The sequence below is a fragment of the Desmodus rotundus genome, chromosome 9, assembly GCF_022682495.2.
Source record: "Desmodus rotundus isolate HL8 chromosome 9, HLdesRot8A.1, whole genome shotgun sequence".
In the NCBI taxonomy this organism is placed as follows: domain Eukaryota; kingdom Metazoa; phylum Chordata; class Mammalia; order Chiroptera; family Phyllostomidae; genus Desmodus; species Desmodus rotundus.
The window spans coordinates 105393890-105410799 of NC_071395.1; the positions used below are offsets into that span (position 1 = coordinate 105393890).

Below are 16910 nucleotides of genomic sequence, written 5' to 3' on the forward strand. Positions count from 1 at the left end.
ACCAAATTCCTGGTGACATCAGTCACAGCCACCTCTTTCCCACAGAGGTCTAGGGCTCAAGTAAGATTCCAGAGGCAGAAAAAGAAGAGACAGATACAGACACAGAGCCAGACACGGAGAGAGGGCTGAGAACCTGCGTGGTGGGAAGAGCAGCAGAGTTGGAGTCTGCGTAGCTCAGCGACGGCCGGCCTCTCTCACTGCTGTGGCCGGGAAGGGTCACTGCCCTCTCTGGGCCTGTGTTCTCAACTGAAGAGTGAGGCAGGAGGCCAAGAGGCGTGAGGGTCTCGGAATTCTGACAGGCCACGCTCCTCTGATCAGAGGGGTACAGGGCCTGGCACGGTTAAGCTCAATGCCCAGGTGTGCACAGCTCTACCCGTAGAATCCGGGGCACTCTGAACTCTGCCCCATTGTGAGGTTCCGTGTCTGACCCCCCTCCACTTCACTGTCCCCAGCACTTTCACTTCAGCTTTGTACCCAGTGTTGGGGACATAGATTCACCTCCCGCCTTCATCCCCCAGGTCACCCTGACGCCCCTCCCTGGGGTGGTTGGCCCAGGCTGGCAGCCTGGAGTTTGCCTCTCTCTGGCTGGTCCTGGAACCCCCTCTTCAGAACTATCCCCAGTGTCAGGTGCGATGGTGGGTGAGCAGGGTAAAGAGAGCTGGACAAGGGAGAAGCTAAAGGGAGAGGAGAGAGAACCACCAGATCCAGGCAGGGCTGCTGAGGAGGACTGGCCTGGGAGCCCTTGCCTCTTCTGGGGTCACCCCAGGTGGGTGCCCACAGGCACAGCCAACAAGCCTGTGGGTTATGGCCAGCACCCACTGGGGTTGGCTCAGTGTCTGATCTGGTGGAGCAGGGCCTGAGGTATCCCCGTTACTAAATATGTTTAATCACCCTGTCACTTCCTATCACCCAGGGCCCGAGAAGGCAGAGCTGAAACCAAAACCCATGGCTTCGGTGCAGCCCCTGATCAAACGCCCCCACCCACTAACCACGTGAGAATAGACAGACTCGTGTTTGCTATGCCAGAAGAACACTTTATTGGGTAAATTTCCAGGGAAAGCTACTTTGCATGCATAAAAGCAGTGAGGTTCAGAAACACAATATAAGAAGCATTTTGGTAGAAAAACCTGCTCAGCGGGGAGCCCCTCTAGGGAAGTGGGATCACTTGGAGCTGGGAGCCACAGGGGCGTCCTCCTTCCTGTGGGTCCAGGCACGCCCTGGCAGGCGGGCTGGGTGGCCCGCTACGGCGGGCAGGACTTCATGTGCTCCCTGCAGGAAATGACTTTCCCGTCTCTGATCTCCTCCTTGATGGTGCGAATCTGGGTGCTGCCCTGGGGAGCCGGGATGCAGGACACGCTCGAGACATAAGGAACCCTAACGGCAGGCTTGCATTCCGTGGCACAGGGGTGGGCAGGAAGCCTAAGGAAATGAGATCATTTCAGGTCGTGTGTGGTATCAGGGCATCGCACTGACATCATGTTAAACAGGTTGAGGGGACCAAATGTGAGACAGGTGGGGCATGACGACAAGGGCCTCAGACTGTGCCTCTGGCCTCCTGGAGGGCTGCGGAGATGAGGACTAGAAACTCCCAGCCCAAACCATGTTTGGACTGGCCTGTCCCCCATGAATGACTCAAGTCCAGGGCTGGAAGGAATCTCTCTTGAGAGGCTTTGGATCAGTCCCCCTTCATCTGTGTAACAACCCCTTCGGGGCTGATGCCGCCATCACGGCACTGAGTGATGAGCCCTTTCCCCAAGCCTGGCTCCCCAGGGCCATGGCCACTCACTTGCAGTCTTCTCCCTCCAGCAGGCGGCGGTAGGTGGCGATCTCCGTTTCCAGCCGGGCCTTGACATCCAGGAGGATCTGGTACTCGTGGTTCTGCCGCTCCAGGTCACTCCTGATCTCTGCCAGCTGGGCCTCCACGTTGGTGATCATGCACTGCACCTGGGACAGCTGGGAGCCGTAGCGGGCCTCGGTCTCCGCCAGGGTGGATTCCAGGGAGTTCCGCTGCAGCGGGAAAGAGGGTGACCTGCCAATGGGAGGGCATGCCACCCAGACACCCACAGCCCTGGGATGCTACATGTCCCTGGGATTGCACCCCGTGGGGATCCAAGTGCTGAGGCTGGAGGGTCAGGGAGCCTGCCTGCCACAAGCGGTGGCCAGCCCCTCCGGCAAGGGCCACTTACCATGCTATGCTGGGCCTGCAGCTCGATCTCCAGAGCATTGACGTTACGTCTCAGCTCCATGATCTCCGTCTGGCAGCACTGCAGCTGCTCCGAGCTGGACACCACCTGCTGGTTCAGCTCCTGGGTCTGAGAAACAGGAGAGTGCCCAGAGCAGGGTCAGACCAAGTGAAGCGACAACGGTCAAGGGTAACCCCACCGCAGGAGCTGGCCGTGCTGGGCTGCCCCCAGCCCACCTGGGTGTTGAACCAGGCCTCCACGTCTCTGCGGTTATTCTCCACCAGGGCCTCGTATTGGCATCTCATGTCATCCAGGATCTTGTTGAGATCCACTGGGGGAGCAGCATCCACCTCCACGTTTAGCCGGTCCCCAAGCTGGCACCGGAGTGTGCTGACTTCCTGCAGACAGCAGACAGGATGGCATAAGGTGCAAAAAGGGGGCTGGATGGGGTTTCAGGTGAGCTGCACACAAACCTCCCTCAGTTGCCAGCTGTGTGACATTAAACAGGATACTGAACCTCTCTGAGCCTCAGACTCCTTATGGACTTGTGCCTCCCTCCTCAGGGGGGTTGGGAGGATGCAAGTACCAGGCAAATGGAATTGTTAGCAGGCACTACAGCCCAAATGGAGATTTAGTGTCGTGGGCAGGAGTGTGGGATCTGTGTGACCTTAGGCAAGTGATTTGACCTCTCTGTGCCTCAGTGTTCTTATCTGTAGAATGAAGCTTATAATTAGTATACCCCTCCTGGGATTATTGTGAGAATAAAATTAAATGCAAAGTACTTCACATAGTTCCTGGCACACAGTAAACTATAAAAAAATGTCAGCCGGAGTTGCTGTGGAGGTGGTTGTCGCACAGCTTTGCCCAAGACCCCCTGCTGGATGGGAAACATTGGCGGTTGCATGGCACCAGCCCCACCTCTTCATGGTTCCTCTTGAGGCAGAGCAGCTCCTCCTTCAGGGACTCCACCTGGGCCTCCAGGTCAGCCCTGCACAGGGTCAGCTCGTCCAGGATCCTGCGCAGGCCGTTGGTGTCGGCCTCCACGAGCTGCCGCAAGCCCAGGTCCGTCTCGTACCTGCGCACACAGAATCCTGCCGAGTCTGCGGCAAAGGGGGCACACACAGGGAGGGCCCCATGCCCTGCCATCCAGCTGCAGTGGCTGATTTGGGGTCAGCAGCACAGGGGTCCCTTCCCTTGATGCAGAAGGGACCCAGAGCCACTGCTGCATTTTCTACTTGCAGCTTCCTCTGGCCTCATGGCCGCCTCACCAGCTCCCAAGGGTGGGGGACAGAGACAAGGGAACCACACAGAAACCTCCCCAGTCAGGTTCACTTACTTGGTCCGAAAGTCGTCGGCAGCCAGCTTGGCGTTGTCAATTTGCAGGACCAGCCTGGCATTCTCAGCCTTGGTCAGCAGGACCTGGGGAGCAAGGGACACCCATGAGCTGGAGAAGACCCAGCAGTGTAGGGGTGGCTGGGATGGGGTAGCCCAGCTTGCAGAGGCCACGCCCCTTGAGTGCCACCAGCACCTTTGGTGTCTGTGCCCCTGAGCCCTGAGCCCAGGTTTGGAGGGAGTGTCAGTCATAGGCAGGATGTGAGTGGCCCTGGGTCCTGACATCTGTAGCTCCCAGAGTGGCCCGGTGGGAAACACTAGGGTGACTGGAGAGAATTGGGCCGAGCTGGAGTCGGGTTCTGCATCCAGCACCAGCAGGCTGTGTGATCTTGGGCAAGTAGCTGAACCTCCCTAAAATTCAACTTCCTCATCTGCTAAATGGGTCCAGGAATGCCCATGTCTCTGAGATGAGGAGTAAAAAAGCCAAGGAGAGGAGCGCATCAGGCACAGGGCGTGTGTCCAGTAGGGGCTCGATGCATATTATTGACCTCCATGTAGCTGAGACAGTGAAGGGAGGGGAGGAACGGCTGGCCGCCAAAGGTTATCAGCCCAGAGAGGTCTGGCACCCCCAGGACATCAAGACCCCAGAGAGGAAGATAAGAGAATTCTCTCAGAGCTATAGTTTCATCTGTAGTCCCTTGAAATGAGACAGACCCCTTCAGAGGCTGGGCTGCCTGGCTAGACAGGGGCCATTTCCCCGTTACCTTCTGCTGCAGCTCCTCGATGGTCTTGAAGTAGGACTGGTAGTCTGGGCAGATGTATGGGATCTGGGACTCATACCACTCCCGGATGCGGCACTCCAGCTCCGCGTTCTCCCGCTCGAGCTGCCGCACCTTCTCCAGGTAGTTGGCCAGGCGGTCGTTCAGGAACTGCATGGTCTCCTTCTCGCCGCCATTGAAGGAGCCCTCGCAGAACCAGGCCCCACTCCCAGCAAAGCCAGAGGGGTGGCACCCAGAGGACAGGTAGGAGCCAGGCAAGCAGCTCCTGGGACTGGAGAAGCCCATCCTGACAGAGGAGGCAGACCCCGCAGCACCGGCGAGACTGGGAGCCCAGCAGGAGCCCACGGAGCAGACAGAGGACACCCTAGAGATGCCGGCTGCCGAGCCACAGAGACCCTTGACAGACCCAGAAGAGAAGACTGGGGAGCAGATCTGGGTGGCCATGATGCCAGCAAGGAAGGTCGCAGCTTAGCCAGGAGCCGGGGCTCTGTGTTCTCCAGGTGTCTCTGGGGTGCTTATATACCCACTTCGTGGGGTGTTGTCCTGCTACTCTTGGGAAAGCGTATTCCTAGTCCAGAAAGCTAATCTCATTAGAACGAGATTTTTGCTACCCATCCAGAATTCCCCGCCTTGTAAAGAAAAAGAAAAAAATTGTTCAATTTGGTTTGCTAAGTCGGGACTCTCTGCTGTTGCCTCATTGTAACAGAATATGAATTTTATTGCCTCTTCAAAGACTTTGCACCAGCTCCTATAAATTGGGAGCGGCCTCACAAATGACACTGGGTTCCTGCCCTGTTGGCGTGTCTTCCCCTGAGGAGCCCGATCTGTCCATTTGTCACTGTCATCCCCAATCTCCAGCCTCACAGCTCCTGCCCTGGGCCTGCACCACTGGGATGGTGAAAAAGGAGCAAAAACTAACGTCCCTGGAACATCTGTTACGTGTAGAGTTATCTCACTTACGCCTCACTACAGCCCCGGGAAGTGGCCAATATTGTCTCCATCTTCCCGTGTGGAAGCTGAGGCTCAGAATGGTTAGAAAATAAATACAGACAGGCTTGCTTCAGGTAAACAGGCAGTGAGAGTAAAGAGCCTGGAGCTGCAACCGGGGCTCTCAGGCCCCAAACCCCGCATTCTCGTCCCCCACACAACCAAGGTCAAGTGCCACCACTCAGAATTTAGGGACGGGAGACTGAAGTTCAAAGCCTGGCTCTGCTGATGATCTGCTGAACACGTCCCCGCCTGTCTGGCCTCCCCAGTGTCTTCATCGTGACCACAGAGGTCACCAACCTGCCCCGCCTACTTCACACTGATCAAAAGTCAGGAGTAAAAGTGTTTTGAAAACCACTGGGTGCTATAGAGGTGTTGGCTATGCTAAGCCAACAGTCTCCATTGGTCATTTATCGCTGTGGCCAGCAAAGGACCATGGGAGTGAGCCTGAAAATGGGGCTTCTCTGGAGGGCAGTCCCCTCTGTGGCCCCCAGTTCTCTAAACCTAGGAGGGTAGAATCAGGACCCCAATAGGGCACAGCCTGCTCTGCCCACCCCCCAGTCCCTGAACTGCATGCAGAGACAGTTGATGAAGCCTCTTTGGATAGGAAAGGAATAAGAACAAGCAAAGCACCTCCAGATAGGTAAGCAAGCCAGAAGGAGAGCCTGAGAATTAAAGAGCAAAGGTAAGTGAAATCCTCTGCCTCCCCACGCGGGCTTTCCCAAGGCATGGGCCACCCATCCCTCCTCTCCCACACAGACTTGCTTTGCAAGGCTGGAATTATGGGAGCATTTATGTGCTTCTGGAGTTGTAATTTACCAACCTCTTAAAATGCTTTATAAGCTTCTCTCTGAAATTACTCAGGAGGCTTGGCTGTGGTGCACAGCACCTCCCCCGGTGCAGTGGACACCTGGACAGGATGCCCGAGAGCAGTGTGGTGGGCTCCTCCTGGGAGCCAGAGTGGGGCAGAGGGCCTCCAGAGCCCCAGCTTCCCTGGCTGCCCCGGCTGCCCCAGCCACAGTGCCTCTCAGCGGCCCCTCTGCCGTGCTCGGCCAGCAGGGCCTTGGGCGGGGCCATCCCACAGTTTCTCATCCTTGACCCCTCCTGGTGACCCAGCCCCGGAGAAAATCCACCTGTTCAGTGTTTAGCAAATCAGGGCTGCCCGCTCAACAGGCTTTATGTCAAAATAGGGTTCTATTCTGAAACCATTTCTTCCAACATTAATCAAAACTACACTGGGCTATGGGTCAGGGAAGCTGGACTCCAGGCAGAGCTCTGCCCCAGAGTCCCCGTGTGACCCACCTCCTCTCTGAGCCCCAGGTTCCTGCCTGAACACAAAGGGCCTGGATGTGGCACGCTTGCAGCCATCGCATCTCAGACACTGTAGGATCCGGGGCCCAGTGTTTCCTGTGGAGAGAGCCGAAGTCACCTGGATGTGTCTGTGCCTAGCTCACCACCTCCCACAGTCACCATCCCTTCTCTGTCACCAACCCACAGAAGAAAAAGGAAATACGTCCCACTCCACAACACAGTGGGGTTTTCTTTTCTGTGCAAACTGGCCTGAGCTTCCTCCTGGCTGTCCTCCATAGGCAGGGGCAACATCAACCACCTCCCCAGGCTGCTCCCAGAAGGCCCCATTCTGAGGCACAGTGTCTTCAGGACCTGGAGCAGGCATCCCCACACACCCAAGTTAAAATAACATTTCTGGCTGCCAGAGCCAGGACTCAGCTTTGCAGAAGAAGGGGCTCAGAAAATGTTGAGACGGGCAGCAAGGGCCCTGGGCCTGGGCTCAGCAAGACCTTGGTTCAAGCTACTGCATCCACCTGAGCCTCGGTTTTCCCAAGAGGGGAATGGAGATCATAATACCACATTCACAGGATTGTGGGAACTGTGTTGCAATGTGCTTGATAAACAGGAAGTCACGTCACAGACTTCAGAGATTAAAACTGTTCTTGGAGCCCAGGCATCCTGAGCCCCAAATACCATTTCCAGCACATAAACCACTCACCCCAGTTTCGTGCGGTCCTGACTCAGAGGCCTGACCCAGCTGCACAAGGAAGGCGAGCTGCTGAAAGAAGTGGTGTCTGGGGCTATGTCCAGGGCTAAAGGGACCATCAGCCAGGACTCTGTCTGGCCTCTGGCCTTTACTCTACAAGCTTCCAAAAGCCTCCCCACCCCCCACCCCCCTTCAAGCACAGGTGCTGGTTTCAGGGCTACAGGGCTGACAGGGTGCTCTCTGCCCACTCCCCTCCAGCTTCAGGGAGGCGCTGCTACAAGAACAGAAAACACCCTGGCTCTTCCCAAGCCCACTGTGGAAGGCCACCAAGTTCAAAGTCAACCACTGAGTTTGTGGCTCCTTCTTTGGTAAAATGAAGCCTCCATCCTTAAATGAGCTTCTGTCTGAAAGCCAAGGTTCTCCACAGGCAAAGAGCCAAGAAATCAAACCTGAGTCTCCTTCCACCAGCTCTGAACAGTCCCTTCAATGCAGAAGGCACCAGGCATAATCTGTCACAGCGAGCCCAAGGAGGAAATGGGTTCTCTGAGCAATGTGCCCCTTTCCCTGCTTCTCTGGGCTGTGGTCAGAGAGTGCCAGCCACTACCACAACATACTGCCCCAAAGGCATCAGAGGAAGCAGACAGTGGACCACAGAGCAGCCAAGTCACCTACAACTGGGCACCAAAGGGACTAAGATCATTCAGGAAGTCCATGGCCGCCTCTCTTAGTGTCCTGATGGCTTAGGCTTCCTCTTCCTGGTTGTCTGCTGCGGCCTGTTCCACCTTTGATGTCTGCACACACAGATCCTACAGGATCTCCCACCCTTCACAGGCATCTAAGAAATGCTGATCCCATGTCTTAACCCCTTCAGACCCCACCCAGCAGTCACCCAGAAAGGGGGACACCCACTCTGATCTCACTCCCTCACATACACGCAACTGCTTTTTCCTTGTAACAATTAGTTCAGGTGACAAAGTGCCTGAGGTTCCCAGCCCCGCCCAGAAAAGCACAGTTTCTCTACATTCTGTGTCAAATAACCACACCGACAGCTCGTGCCTAAACTACTACCAGCTGATGTTAGGTTCTAGCGCAGACATGCAGTAACAGGTACACCAAGTTGAAGGGAACATCGTGGGGGTGAAAAACTTCAATTAAGACATTTTAAGCTACTAATTTCATTTGTCCGAGAGCTAGAGGAAGGCCTCACTTACTCAGCTTTGGTGGAGGGAGACTCGGGAGTGTTCGCAGACCTGCTAAGGCTAGGGTAGCCAGATTTAGCAAATAAAATCCAGGCAATGTTTGGGACACACTTATATTAAAAAATGATTCATTGTCTGTTTTCAATTCCGATTTAACTGGGCGTCCTGCCTTTTATCTGGCAGTCCTCGGTGAGGAAGCATCGCTCGCTGAGAGTCTTGGCAAACGAGACACAGCTGTTCCTTCCTTCCTCCCCCTGTGGCCTGTCCCCAAGACTGGACAGTCTTGGGGACAGGTATATCTGGCTTCCCTTGGAAAATCGCCCCTTTCTGTCCTTTATTCCCTATTCTGAGTGGCTGCCATTTTTGCCCTCACAGGTCCAGCAAGGGGGATACAGACAGTGCTGAGTTGTCCTTGCTCTGGTTCTGGCCACCTCAGTGACATTCCACCTTGATGGCAGCTGCCTCGAACAGGGTGACTCAGATCTTCCTAGGCAAGATTTGGCAAGTCCCTTTCTGCTCCGTTTCTTACGCCCTCAGCCTGTGCCCCAAACCTCTGCCTGCCTCCTGCTGTCACCAGGCCTCACCAAGCTCAGGACGGTCTGGACACACAGTAAGTGACCAAGGAGGTCTGTCCCCAACCCTGTCTGCTTAGCCCAGAGCCCCTGCTCAGAGGCCTCAGGAGAGCTGACGAGCTGGTCATGGCTCTGAACAGGGGTTCCTCCCCAGGCTCCGGGGTCTGCAGGGCTCCCCAGGTGCCCAGCTTCCCACGTGCTGCTCCGTGATGGTCCTGAGTCCCCATGAGCCTTGACCTTACCCGGAGGAGGCCTCAAAACGCCCCTGGAACTCTCATCTCCCCCAAAATACAAGGGTATTTTCTCTCCCCCAGGCTATGGTTTTGGCAATTGCTCAGGGCTTCAGGATTCTGCCCCAAACTGCTCTTGCTATGAGGAAGGCCCAGAGAGCCACCCGACCCCAGTCTCAAGCCATACCTCTGTGGTTTTCTCACGCCAAGCTCTGCCTTCCTGACACGGGCAGCTTTTCCTGAGCATCTATGCTGGCTGACAGCTCCCATCTGGAAGAGCCCAGGGCCTCCTGCTCAGGTCCACTCAGGCCCTGGCTCCCCCCACCCAGCTTTTATGGAGAATTCTGGGGCTGCCACTGCTGTCCCCGGTGTGCTTAGAGAGCCTGTGGTTTGTGGGAGACGCACAGCCAGGCCCACGGGCAGAAATAAGCTGGTACCTCCGTCTCCCGCGTCCCCTTGGTTCAGGTACCACTTAACTGAACCACAAAGCAAATTTTCCCATTTGATTGGGTTCCATGATCCGCATTTACAGGGGCTGGTGCACAGTGGCTCTCTCAGCGCGTCTGCAAACCGGGCTGGAGGCTCCAGGTTGTCATTACCCATGGTTTACACTGGGGATTCTACTTTCAACCTGCCCTGAGATCCTAGGATGAAAGAAGCCACAGAGTCATTAAGGCTGTCTATAAAAACGGGCCAGACACGTAAATTCCAGCTCTTGGTTAACTCCCCCAAATTTCCACCCCCAACAGCAGCCCCCACCCACCTACCTGATTCCTCCCAACTCTGTAGCGCCCCCTGGAGCTGCTCGAAGGGAAGCAGTCCACATACCCTGCCCCACTCCAGCCACCAAAAGCCTCAGGAACATTATCCAACAGGGAGCAAGACCCCAGTAGCCCCCAAGAGGTACTGACCCAGGCACAGAGGGACAAAGGCCCAGCAGCTGACACAGGGAGCAGGCCATCGACCACAGCCCTCCCGTGGAAGCTCTTTCTTCTCTTCCCCAGGCTTCCCTTGGGCGTGTGGAGGGCAGTGGGCAGGAGACAGCGAGATTCCCCTTGCCAGCAAAACCTGGACACAATTATCTCTTACTCTAGGTCTTCTGTGGACCCTCAAGGCTGTCACCCAAAACAGAGAGACAACACGCAACCAAGAGGGTCTTGGGGCTGCAGCTCTATCCTCAGCCATGATCTGTTTGCTGCAGTGCCCATCTGCCAAATGTGAGGCCACGTTGGGAGCAGGCCAGTGTAGGACCTGGTGTACAACCCTGTCCCTTCACTCTGTGTCCCAGAAGGTGGCCCTAGAGGCACTCACCTGCTTTCTGGAGTGAGCCTGCCCCCTGCAGGACCCAGGCAGGACAGGCAACCCATGGGGAGCACAGAGGTGCATCGGGTAGGCCATCTGGGCGGAGCCTGGGGAGAGGGAGGCACCTTTTGCTGAGGGCAAGAAGAGGGTGACAGAGCAGCCAGGAGTCACAGGCAGCATGCCAAGTAGCCACGTTTGTGCAGCACCTGCCATGTGGAGGGAGGCGCCTCGCTCTGGAGCTCTGAGGCATAGGGACACCACGAGAATATTCTGTAGTTGCTGTCTTTGTCCCCTAAACATTGGGGCTTAGGAGAGAGCCTCGTTTCTCCCCCCATGTTCCCAGAGCCGAATGCTTGACTCTGACGAAGGCCAGCTGCCGTCTTGGAAGGCACGTTGGGAGCTGGCCCCCGCTCTCCCGCTGGGCAGCTCACTGAGCCAGGCTGAGCCTCAGCCTTCAGGTGTGGGTGGCAGGTACAACGGTGCCAGCACGTGCGTTATGGTAAAGATACAAGAAATAAAGAATGAAAGGAGCCCTGAGCAGCGTGAGTGCGGGCACAGTGCTACTCTCCCCTTCGTCACTGCCTCCTCTAGTTCGGAATCTCTTCCATTAACACACTGCACGAGTGTTTTTATTCGCAAACAGTCAGAGACAAGAGGAACAAGAGAAGAGCGCCCGCACCAGCGTCCAGGAGGCCAGTCACCGTGTAAGGAGTGAGCTGAGCAAGAGGAGCCTGCGAGCCTGAGCTGGGACTTCCACAGAGGGGGTGAGGGGCCGGGGCCAGGCCTGCAGAGGGGAAGTGGGAGGAAAGGCAGGTCGCTCATTGAGTCCTGTGGTTGTTGGGAGTGGCAGAACCCTGGAGCAGGCCGAGGGGCACTAATGTCTGGGTGCCCGTCATCTCCGCAGGAAGCCGGGAGGCAGCAGGCTGGGGCTGGGCCAATTGTCTTGGGCCCCTTCTCCCCAAAGCAGCCCTGCACTGGCCCCTCGCAGCCTTCCCAGCACCCTCTGTACCTCTCATCCACATCTCCCCACTAACTGACTCAACTAGAGCCGTTGCTCCCTTATTACTGGACACCCTATGAGGTGTTGAACTAGCTCCTGTGGCCCTGCACGGCCCCAGTTTGCCCCAGTTGTCCCTGTTTGCTCAGTGCCCTCATCCGTCAGCCACCTGTGCCCCCGTGTTTGTAATTATTGCACCTGTGTGCTGGTGGCGTGCTCAGGTGTCTGTGTCCTTCCCCACTGTGAGCTCTCTGGACTGGGCTTGTCAGGGGGACCTGCTCACCCACAGCCCCAAATCAGGGTCTTGGCATGGGCCACCCACAGAAAATAGGCCAGAATCAAAAATACATTTGCAAAAAGGCAGGAAACTTTATTGAATTATCTTTTCTTTTTAGCAAAGAAGCTGAGAAATCAGAGCAGCCAGGTCAGGAAGAAAAGGAAACCAACTCAGGAGAGTAAGGAGCACCCACCCTAGAGAATGGGGGGCCAGGGCCAGGGAGCGGAGTGACCCAGCTTCCCACAGTCCCTCCCTCTCTCCCGCGAAGAAACTTCAGCCCTCTCCTCCTCTGGATGCTGAAGACATAGGGAGGGGACTCCACACAGATTTAAGACCAACGTGTGTCCTAAGTGCGGCGACCACCGGAAGAGGGGAGAGTAGTAGCGGAGCTGCTGGCATTTCCATTGGTGCTTCCACTGGCACTGGTGCTGGTTCTGATGGTTGCTGCACAGCAAGGAGGCAAGAGATGTTCAGCCTAGAGACCCTCACCACAGGCCAGAGCAGGGCCCCCAGGAGGGCCCCAAACCCCCTTGCCGGTCACGTGAGGGGTTAGTTAATGGGGACTCTGTATGATTGCCCCCAAAGCTGGCTCCCTCCTAGACAGCCCAGTGGCACTCTGGGCAGGACCATCTATGTTGAAAGGGAAACAGAGGAGCAAATGACCACTTTCACCAGAGCCCCCTTGGCCCTACACAGGGAGTCCAGCACTGCCTCCCTCCCCACCGCCCCACCCCCCCGGGGCAGTGAGCAGGAGCCTCTCCCACCAGTAGGCCCTTACCTCCTGAGGAGGGGAAGCCAGGCATCCTGGAAGAGAGGAGAGAGGCAGCCATGAGCAGAGAGACCACTGACGACAGCTGCTTTCCTGTCCTCAGAGGGAACACCTTGGACCGTCACCTGGAGCCCCTGAGTTGGGCCTTTTTGCCTAACTGTGCCCTCAGCCCACGGGCAGCAGCAGCAGGCACCTGCCGGGTCTGTCTGTCTGAGGCCTCAGGAGAAGAGATGATTGGCCCCAAATACAGGGCATCTGCCAGAAGTTTTGTCTGCCCTCAGGGTCACTCGGTCCCTCACCCATCCTGCCCTGAACCCACAAGGGTGCTGGTCTCCACAAGGTCTAAAGGCAGCAAAATCACCATTTCACTAGCTCTGTTGGCCAAGCTACTGTGCATAATTTTCCAGAATGAGATGTTCTCTCCATGGCCCCTATTTCTGCCAGTCCAACTCAGAGGCCTGAATTAGAATGTCCCAAGGGATTGACTCTGCAGCCTGCTGAGGAAATACCCCCACAGTCTGACTCCAGAGAACAGGGGAGCTCTGACCCCGGATCTTCACCCAGGCTGTTCAAGCTCAGTCAGGTCCCCTTCCATCCAGGACACGAGGGCCTGATCCCTAAGATACTGCCTGCTCTGGCATCCGAGGGTCCTGCAGTTGCTTGCCCAAGAGAGAGGCTGGTGAGAACCTACCTAGCATCCTGGCCCTCGAGCAGGCTGCGGTAGGTGGCGATCTCCTGCTCCAGCCGTGTCTTGATGTCCATGAGCTGCTGGTACTCCAGGTTCTGCCGCTCGGTGTCGGCACGCATGTCACTCAGCTGGGCTTCCATACTGCTAATCAGTTCCTGGATCTGGGCCAGCTGCATGGCGTAGCGGCACTCCGTGTCTGCCACTGTGCTCTCCAGCCCGGCTTTCTGGTGAGGCAATAGGCAAGTTAAGAGGGGGGCCGGACCCAGGGGAGACCTGGCGGGAGTGGCTGCTGCACTGGGGGCAGCAGATGTACCATGCTGAGCTGGGACTGCAGCTCGATCTCCAGGCCCTGGAGCGTCCGCCTGAGCTCTGTGATCTCTGTCTTGCTGGTCTGAATCATGGCGGTGTTGGACGACACCTCCTTGTTCAGCTCTGCACTCTGAAATTCAAGCGGGAAGAAGGTGATGCAGAAGCTCAGGTGGAAGGCTAGGCAGCCCCTGGCTCCACGGGGTAAGAGCGCTGGGCACCTTATTATTGAACCACTCCTCAGCATCGCGGCGGTTCCTCTCGGCCATGGCCTCGTACTGCTCCCTCATCTCCGCCAGCACGCGGGTCAGGTCAATGCCGGGGGTGGCGTCCATCTCCACGTTGACCTGTCCTACCACCTGGTTGCTGAGCTCCTTCATCTCCTATGGGGAAGGGAAAGGAAGAGGTATGAAGCTCCTTGTCTTTCCTAGCTCTGGATGCTACTGGAGTGTTCTGGAATGCCCTTCCAGGTCCCACAGTGGAGGGCTGAGTCTGGCCACAGCACTGGGCTCCCCATACCCCCTCTCACCTCCTCGTGGTTCTTCTTCATGTAGGCCAGCTCCTCATTCAGGCTCTCGATCTGCATCTCCAGGTCAGTCTTGGCCAGGGTCAGCTCGTCCAGCACCCTGCGCAGGCCGTTGATGTCGGCCTCCACGCTCTGGCGCAGGGTCAGCTCGTTCTCATACCTGAAGGATTTTTTTTTTTAATTGAAAAAGCAACACATAGGTGACATTAGACACCCCTCCCCAACCCCACCCCCCCCCCCCCCCGCCTCTGCACTGGACTCGTCTCCAAGACATCTGCTCCTGGGAAGCTCTAACTTCTTGTTCAGATGAACATTTGTCTAAAATAAGAGGCTGCTAGGAAAGCAAATGAGAAAAATAAACTCACTTGAGCCTGAAGTCATCTGCAGCCAGCCTAGAATTATCGATCTCCAGGATGACCCTGTTGTTCTCGATGGTGGCCGCCAGGATCTGCAAAACACAGAAGGTGACCACTGGAGGCTCCAGGAGTTCAGGGAGGAGGGCTGAGAAAACATGGGCGGGACTGGCTGTCGTCACACTTTCAGACCACGTGAGCTGGGCCGCGGTTCCTTTTCTGTAAGCTGTGGGGCCAGTGGGGCCAGCGGGTCCCTGCAGTTTATTCTAGCATTCATGTCCTGCATTCTGGTCGTGATAGGGAAGACCAGGAGGTGCATCGCAGGGAGACGACCCTCCAAGAATGTCTTTGGATGGTCCAGGCTCCACGGCCTCAGACTAGCAACCTCTCTAGGCCGCTGTCCTGAGAACCCTCTCCTTTGGGTCCAGAGGGCGCCAGCCTGGCGACACATGCTTCGTCACTGCACCAGAGCCCATCTGCCAGGCGAGCAGAGGAAAAATCTGACAAACGTACCCATCCATTTGAGTATATGCAATAACAGTTGACATGAGTACTAACAACAGTAAAATAAAGGAGAGAATTCCATCCATACTGCATCTGCTGGTCCCCTGGGGTGCTATGTTTCCTGGTCTTTCCAGCCCTGTCCTTGCACAGAATGTCAACCCTCCTTGACATTCATGGGCTCACCTTGTCCCGGAGCTCCTCGATGGTCTTATAGTAGTGGCTGTAGTCGCGCTCCGGGCTGGTGGGGCTCTGCTTCTGGTGCCAGTCACGGATCTTCACCTCCAGGTCGGCGTTGGCCTCCTCCAGGGCACGTACCTTCTCCAGGTAGGAGGCCAGGCGGTCATTGAGGTTCTGCATGGTGATCTTCTCATTGCCAGAAAGGAGGCCGCCATCGCCACCACCAAAGTCACCAAAGCCACTGCCAAAACCCCCACCAAAGCCACCTCCAAAGCCTCCACCGAAACCACTACCAGCTCCTCCACCAAAGCTGCAGCTCATGCCGCCCCCATAGCCCCCAGCTGATCCCCCAGAGACAAATCGGGTTGAACAAGCAGAGATACCACGGCCTCCTCCCAGCTGGCAAGAGCCACCCCCGAAACCACCTCCATAGCTGGCAGAAGAGCTTTGCAGGCGGCTGCTCATGATGACAGCGAATGGAAAGCAGGCGCAGGCAGGAGCTTGGCTGGACCTGGGCTGAGGACTGTGGCTCTTCCCCAGTGGGTGCTTTTTATACACCGTCCACAGGGGTTGGACAGTCGTCCCATCCTCTCCTCCCTCCCCACCCTCTAGCTGATGCCAGCTGCACCTCTTTGTTTCCCGCAAGCCCGGTTACCTCTGCTCTCCAAGGTGGGTTGTGCCTTTTGGGGGTGGGGGAAGAACTGGCTTTTTTTTTAATCCTTAACAAAAGGGATGATTCAGAGGAAACGGTGTTCTGCTTGAGACTACCCGCTGACAACTGAATTCTGTTTCACCTCTCCACTTCAGGAACTCGCTCCCAGAGGCTCTCGGCCCCGCCCGATATTGGAATGGGCACCCAGGTGCAAAGGCTTTGCAGGAACCTCTTCTGAAGGGAGAGGTGGCTGCAGAGCGGTCCAGTGCTCTGCGAGGTCACCACAGCCCTTGGCCTCCCTCTTCTATTTCTAAAACTTCTGACTGGAATGTTCTGCATCCTTCCCAGCATCACCTCTGCCCCAGTGCTCCCAGCAACTCTGATGACAAACTTTAGAATCCACTGTAGAATAAACTATCTTGAAAGCATTTAGACTAAGAAGAAAGTGGCTCTGAGACCATCAGATAAAGTCACAGTGTCGAGGAACCTTAGGGACCATCCAACACAGCTGGGGAAACTGAGGCACACAAAGAGGAAGTGACCCTGTACATTATAAGAGATCATACCCTCAGATCCCTCACCACATGCAGGCACTAGGCCAAGAACTTCATACTAGTGACTGTAAAGTTTAATCTTTGCGGCAGCCCGGCCAGGCGGGCCTACCGTTCTCCCCATTTTACACATGAGGACCTGAGCCCGAAGGGCAGAGTCGGGACTGAACCGCAGGTCTGCTTCTGCCTAACACTAAGGCTCATGTCTTAGGTATAGTTTTCGTATAAAAAATGTACAAATCATGTGTCCAGTTTAATGCATTTTTACCTCTACATGAAGTTTTAAGCATGTGCCCACTTGTGCAAGCACGTGTCCGCCTGTGCATGTGTGTGTCTGCCTGTGCAAGCACGTGCCCACCTGTGCAGGCACACATCCACCTGTGTAAGCGTGCATCCACTTGCGAGAGCACGTGTCCACCTGTGTGAGCATGTGTCCACCTGTGTAAGCATGTGTCCACCTGTGCGAGCCTCTTTCCTAAAGCTCCCTATGCCTTTCCCAGTCCGTTGCCCATACCCCACAGCCCTATGGC

At 56.3% G+C, this 16910-nt stretch overlaps 2 protein-coding genes across 2 annotated transcripts; both read right to left on the reverse strand.

Annotated features, from left to right (window-relative positions):
• Nucleotides 1–1024: 1024 nt before the first annotated feature.
• On the reverse strand, nt 1025–6884 carry KRT36 (keratin 36). The gene is made up of 8 exons (XM_024553974.3): nt 6584–6884; nt 4280–5946; nt 3520–3602; nt 3102–3258; nt 2420–2581; nt 2187–2312; nt 1787–2007; nt 1025–1419 (listed from the first exon to the last, which is right to left on the reverse strand). The coding sequence occupies exons 2-8, from the start codon at nt 4736–4738 to the stop codon at nt 1242–1244; spliced, it is 1386 nt and encodes a 461-aa protein (XP_024409742.1). The 5' UTR covers nt 4739–5946; nt 6584–6884; the 3' UTR covers nt 1025–1241.
• Nucleotides 6885–11922: 5038 nt separating this feature from the next.
• KRT13 (keratin 13) lies at nt 11923–15712 on the reverse strand. The gene is made up of 8 exons (XM_024553841.4): nt 15184–15712; nt 14509–14591; nt 14147–14303; nt 13839–14000; nt 13625–13750; nt 13315–13535; nt 12633–12658; nt 11923–12298 (listed from the first exon to the last, which is right to left on the reverse strand). The coding sequence occupies exons 1-8, from the start codon at nt 15640–15642 to the stop codon at nt 12201–12203; spliced, it is 1332 nt and encodes a 443-aa protein (XP_024409609.3). The 5' UTR covers nt 15643–15712; the 3' UTR covers nt 11923–12200.
• Between the last annotated feature and the right edge of the window lie 1198 nt (nt 15713–16910).

Excerpts from the sequence above, each read along its gene's own strand:
- KRT36 (XM_024553974.3), bottom strand. The coding sequence starts at position 4,738 with ATGGCCACCCAGATCTGCTCCCCAGTCTTCTCTTCTGGGTCTGTCAAG. Across the intron at positions 2,582-3,101 it reads TCAAGAGGAACCATGAAGAG|GAAGTCAGCACACTCCGGTG; the intron begins GTGGGGCTGGTG and ends TGCTGTCTGCAG. Across the intron at positions 2,008-2,186 it reads TGCAGGCCCAGCATAGCATG|CGGAACTCCCTGGAATCCAC; the intron begins GTAAGTGGCCCT and ends TTCCCGCTGCAG.
- KRT13 (XM_024553841.4), bottom strand. The coding sequence starts at position 15,642 with ATGAGCAGCCGCCTGCAAAGCTCTTCTGCCAGCTATGGAGGTGGTTTC. Across the intron at positions 14,592-15,183 it reads TCGAGGAGCTCCGGGACAAG|ATCCTGGCGGCCACCATCGA; the intron begins GTGAGCCCATGA and ends TGTGTTTTGCAG. Across the intron at positions 13,751-13,838 it reads AGGAGTGGTTCAATAATAAG|AGTGCAGAGCTGAACAAGGA; the intron begins GTGCCCAGCGCT and ends CTTGAATTTCAG.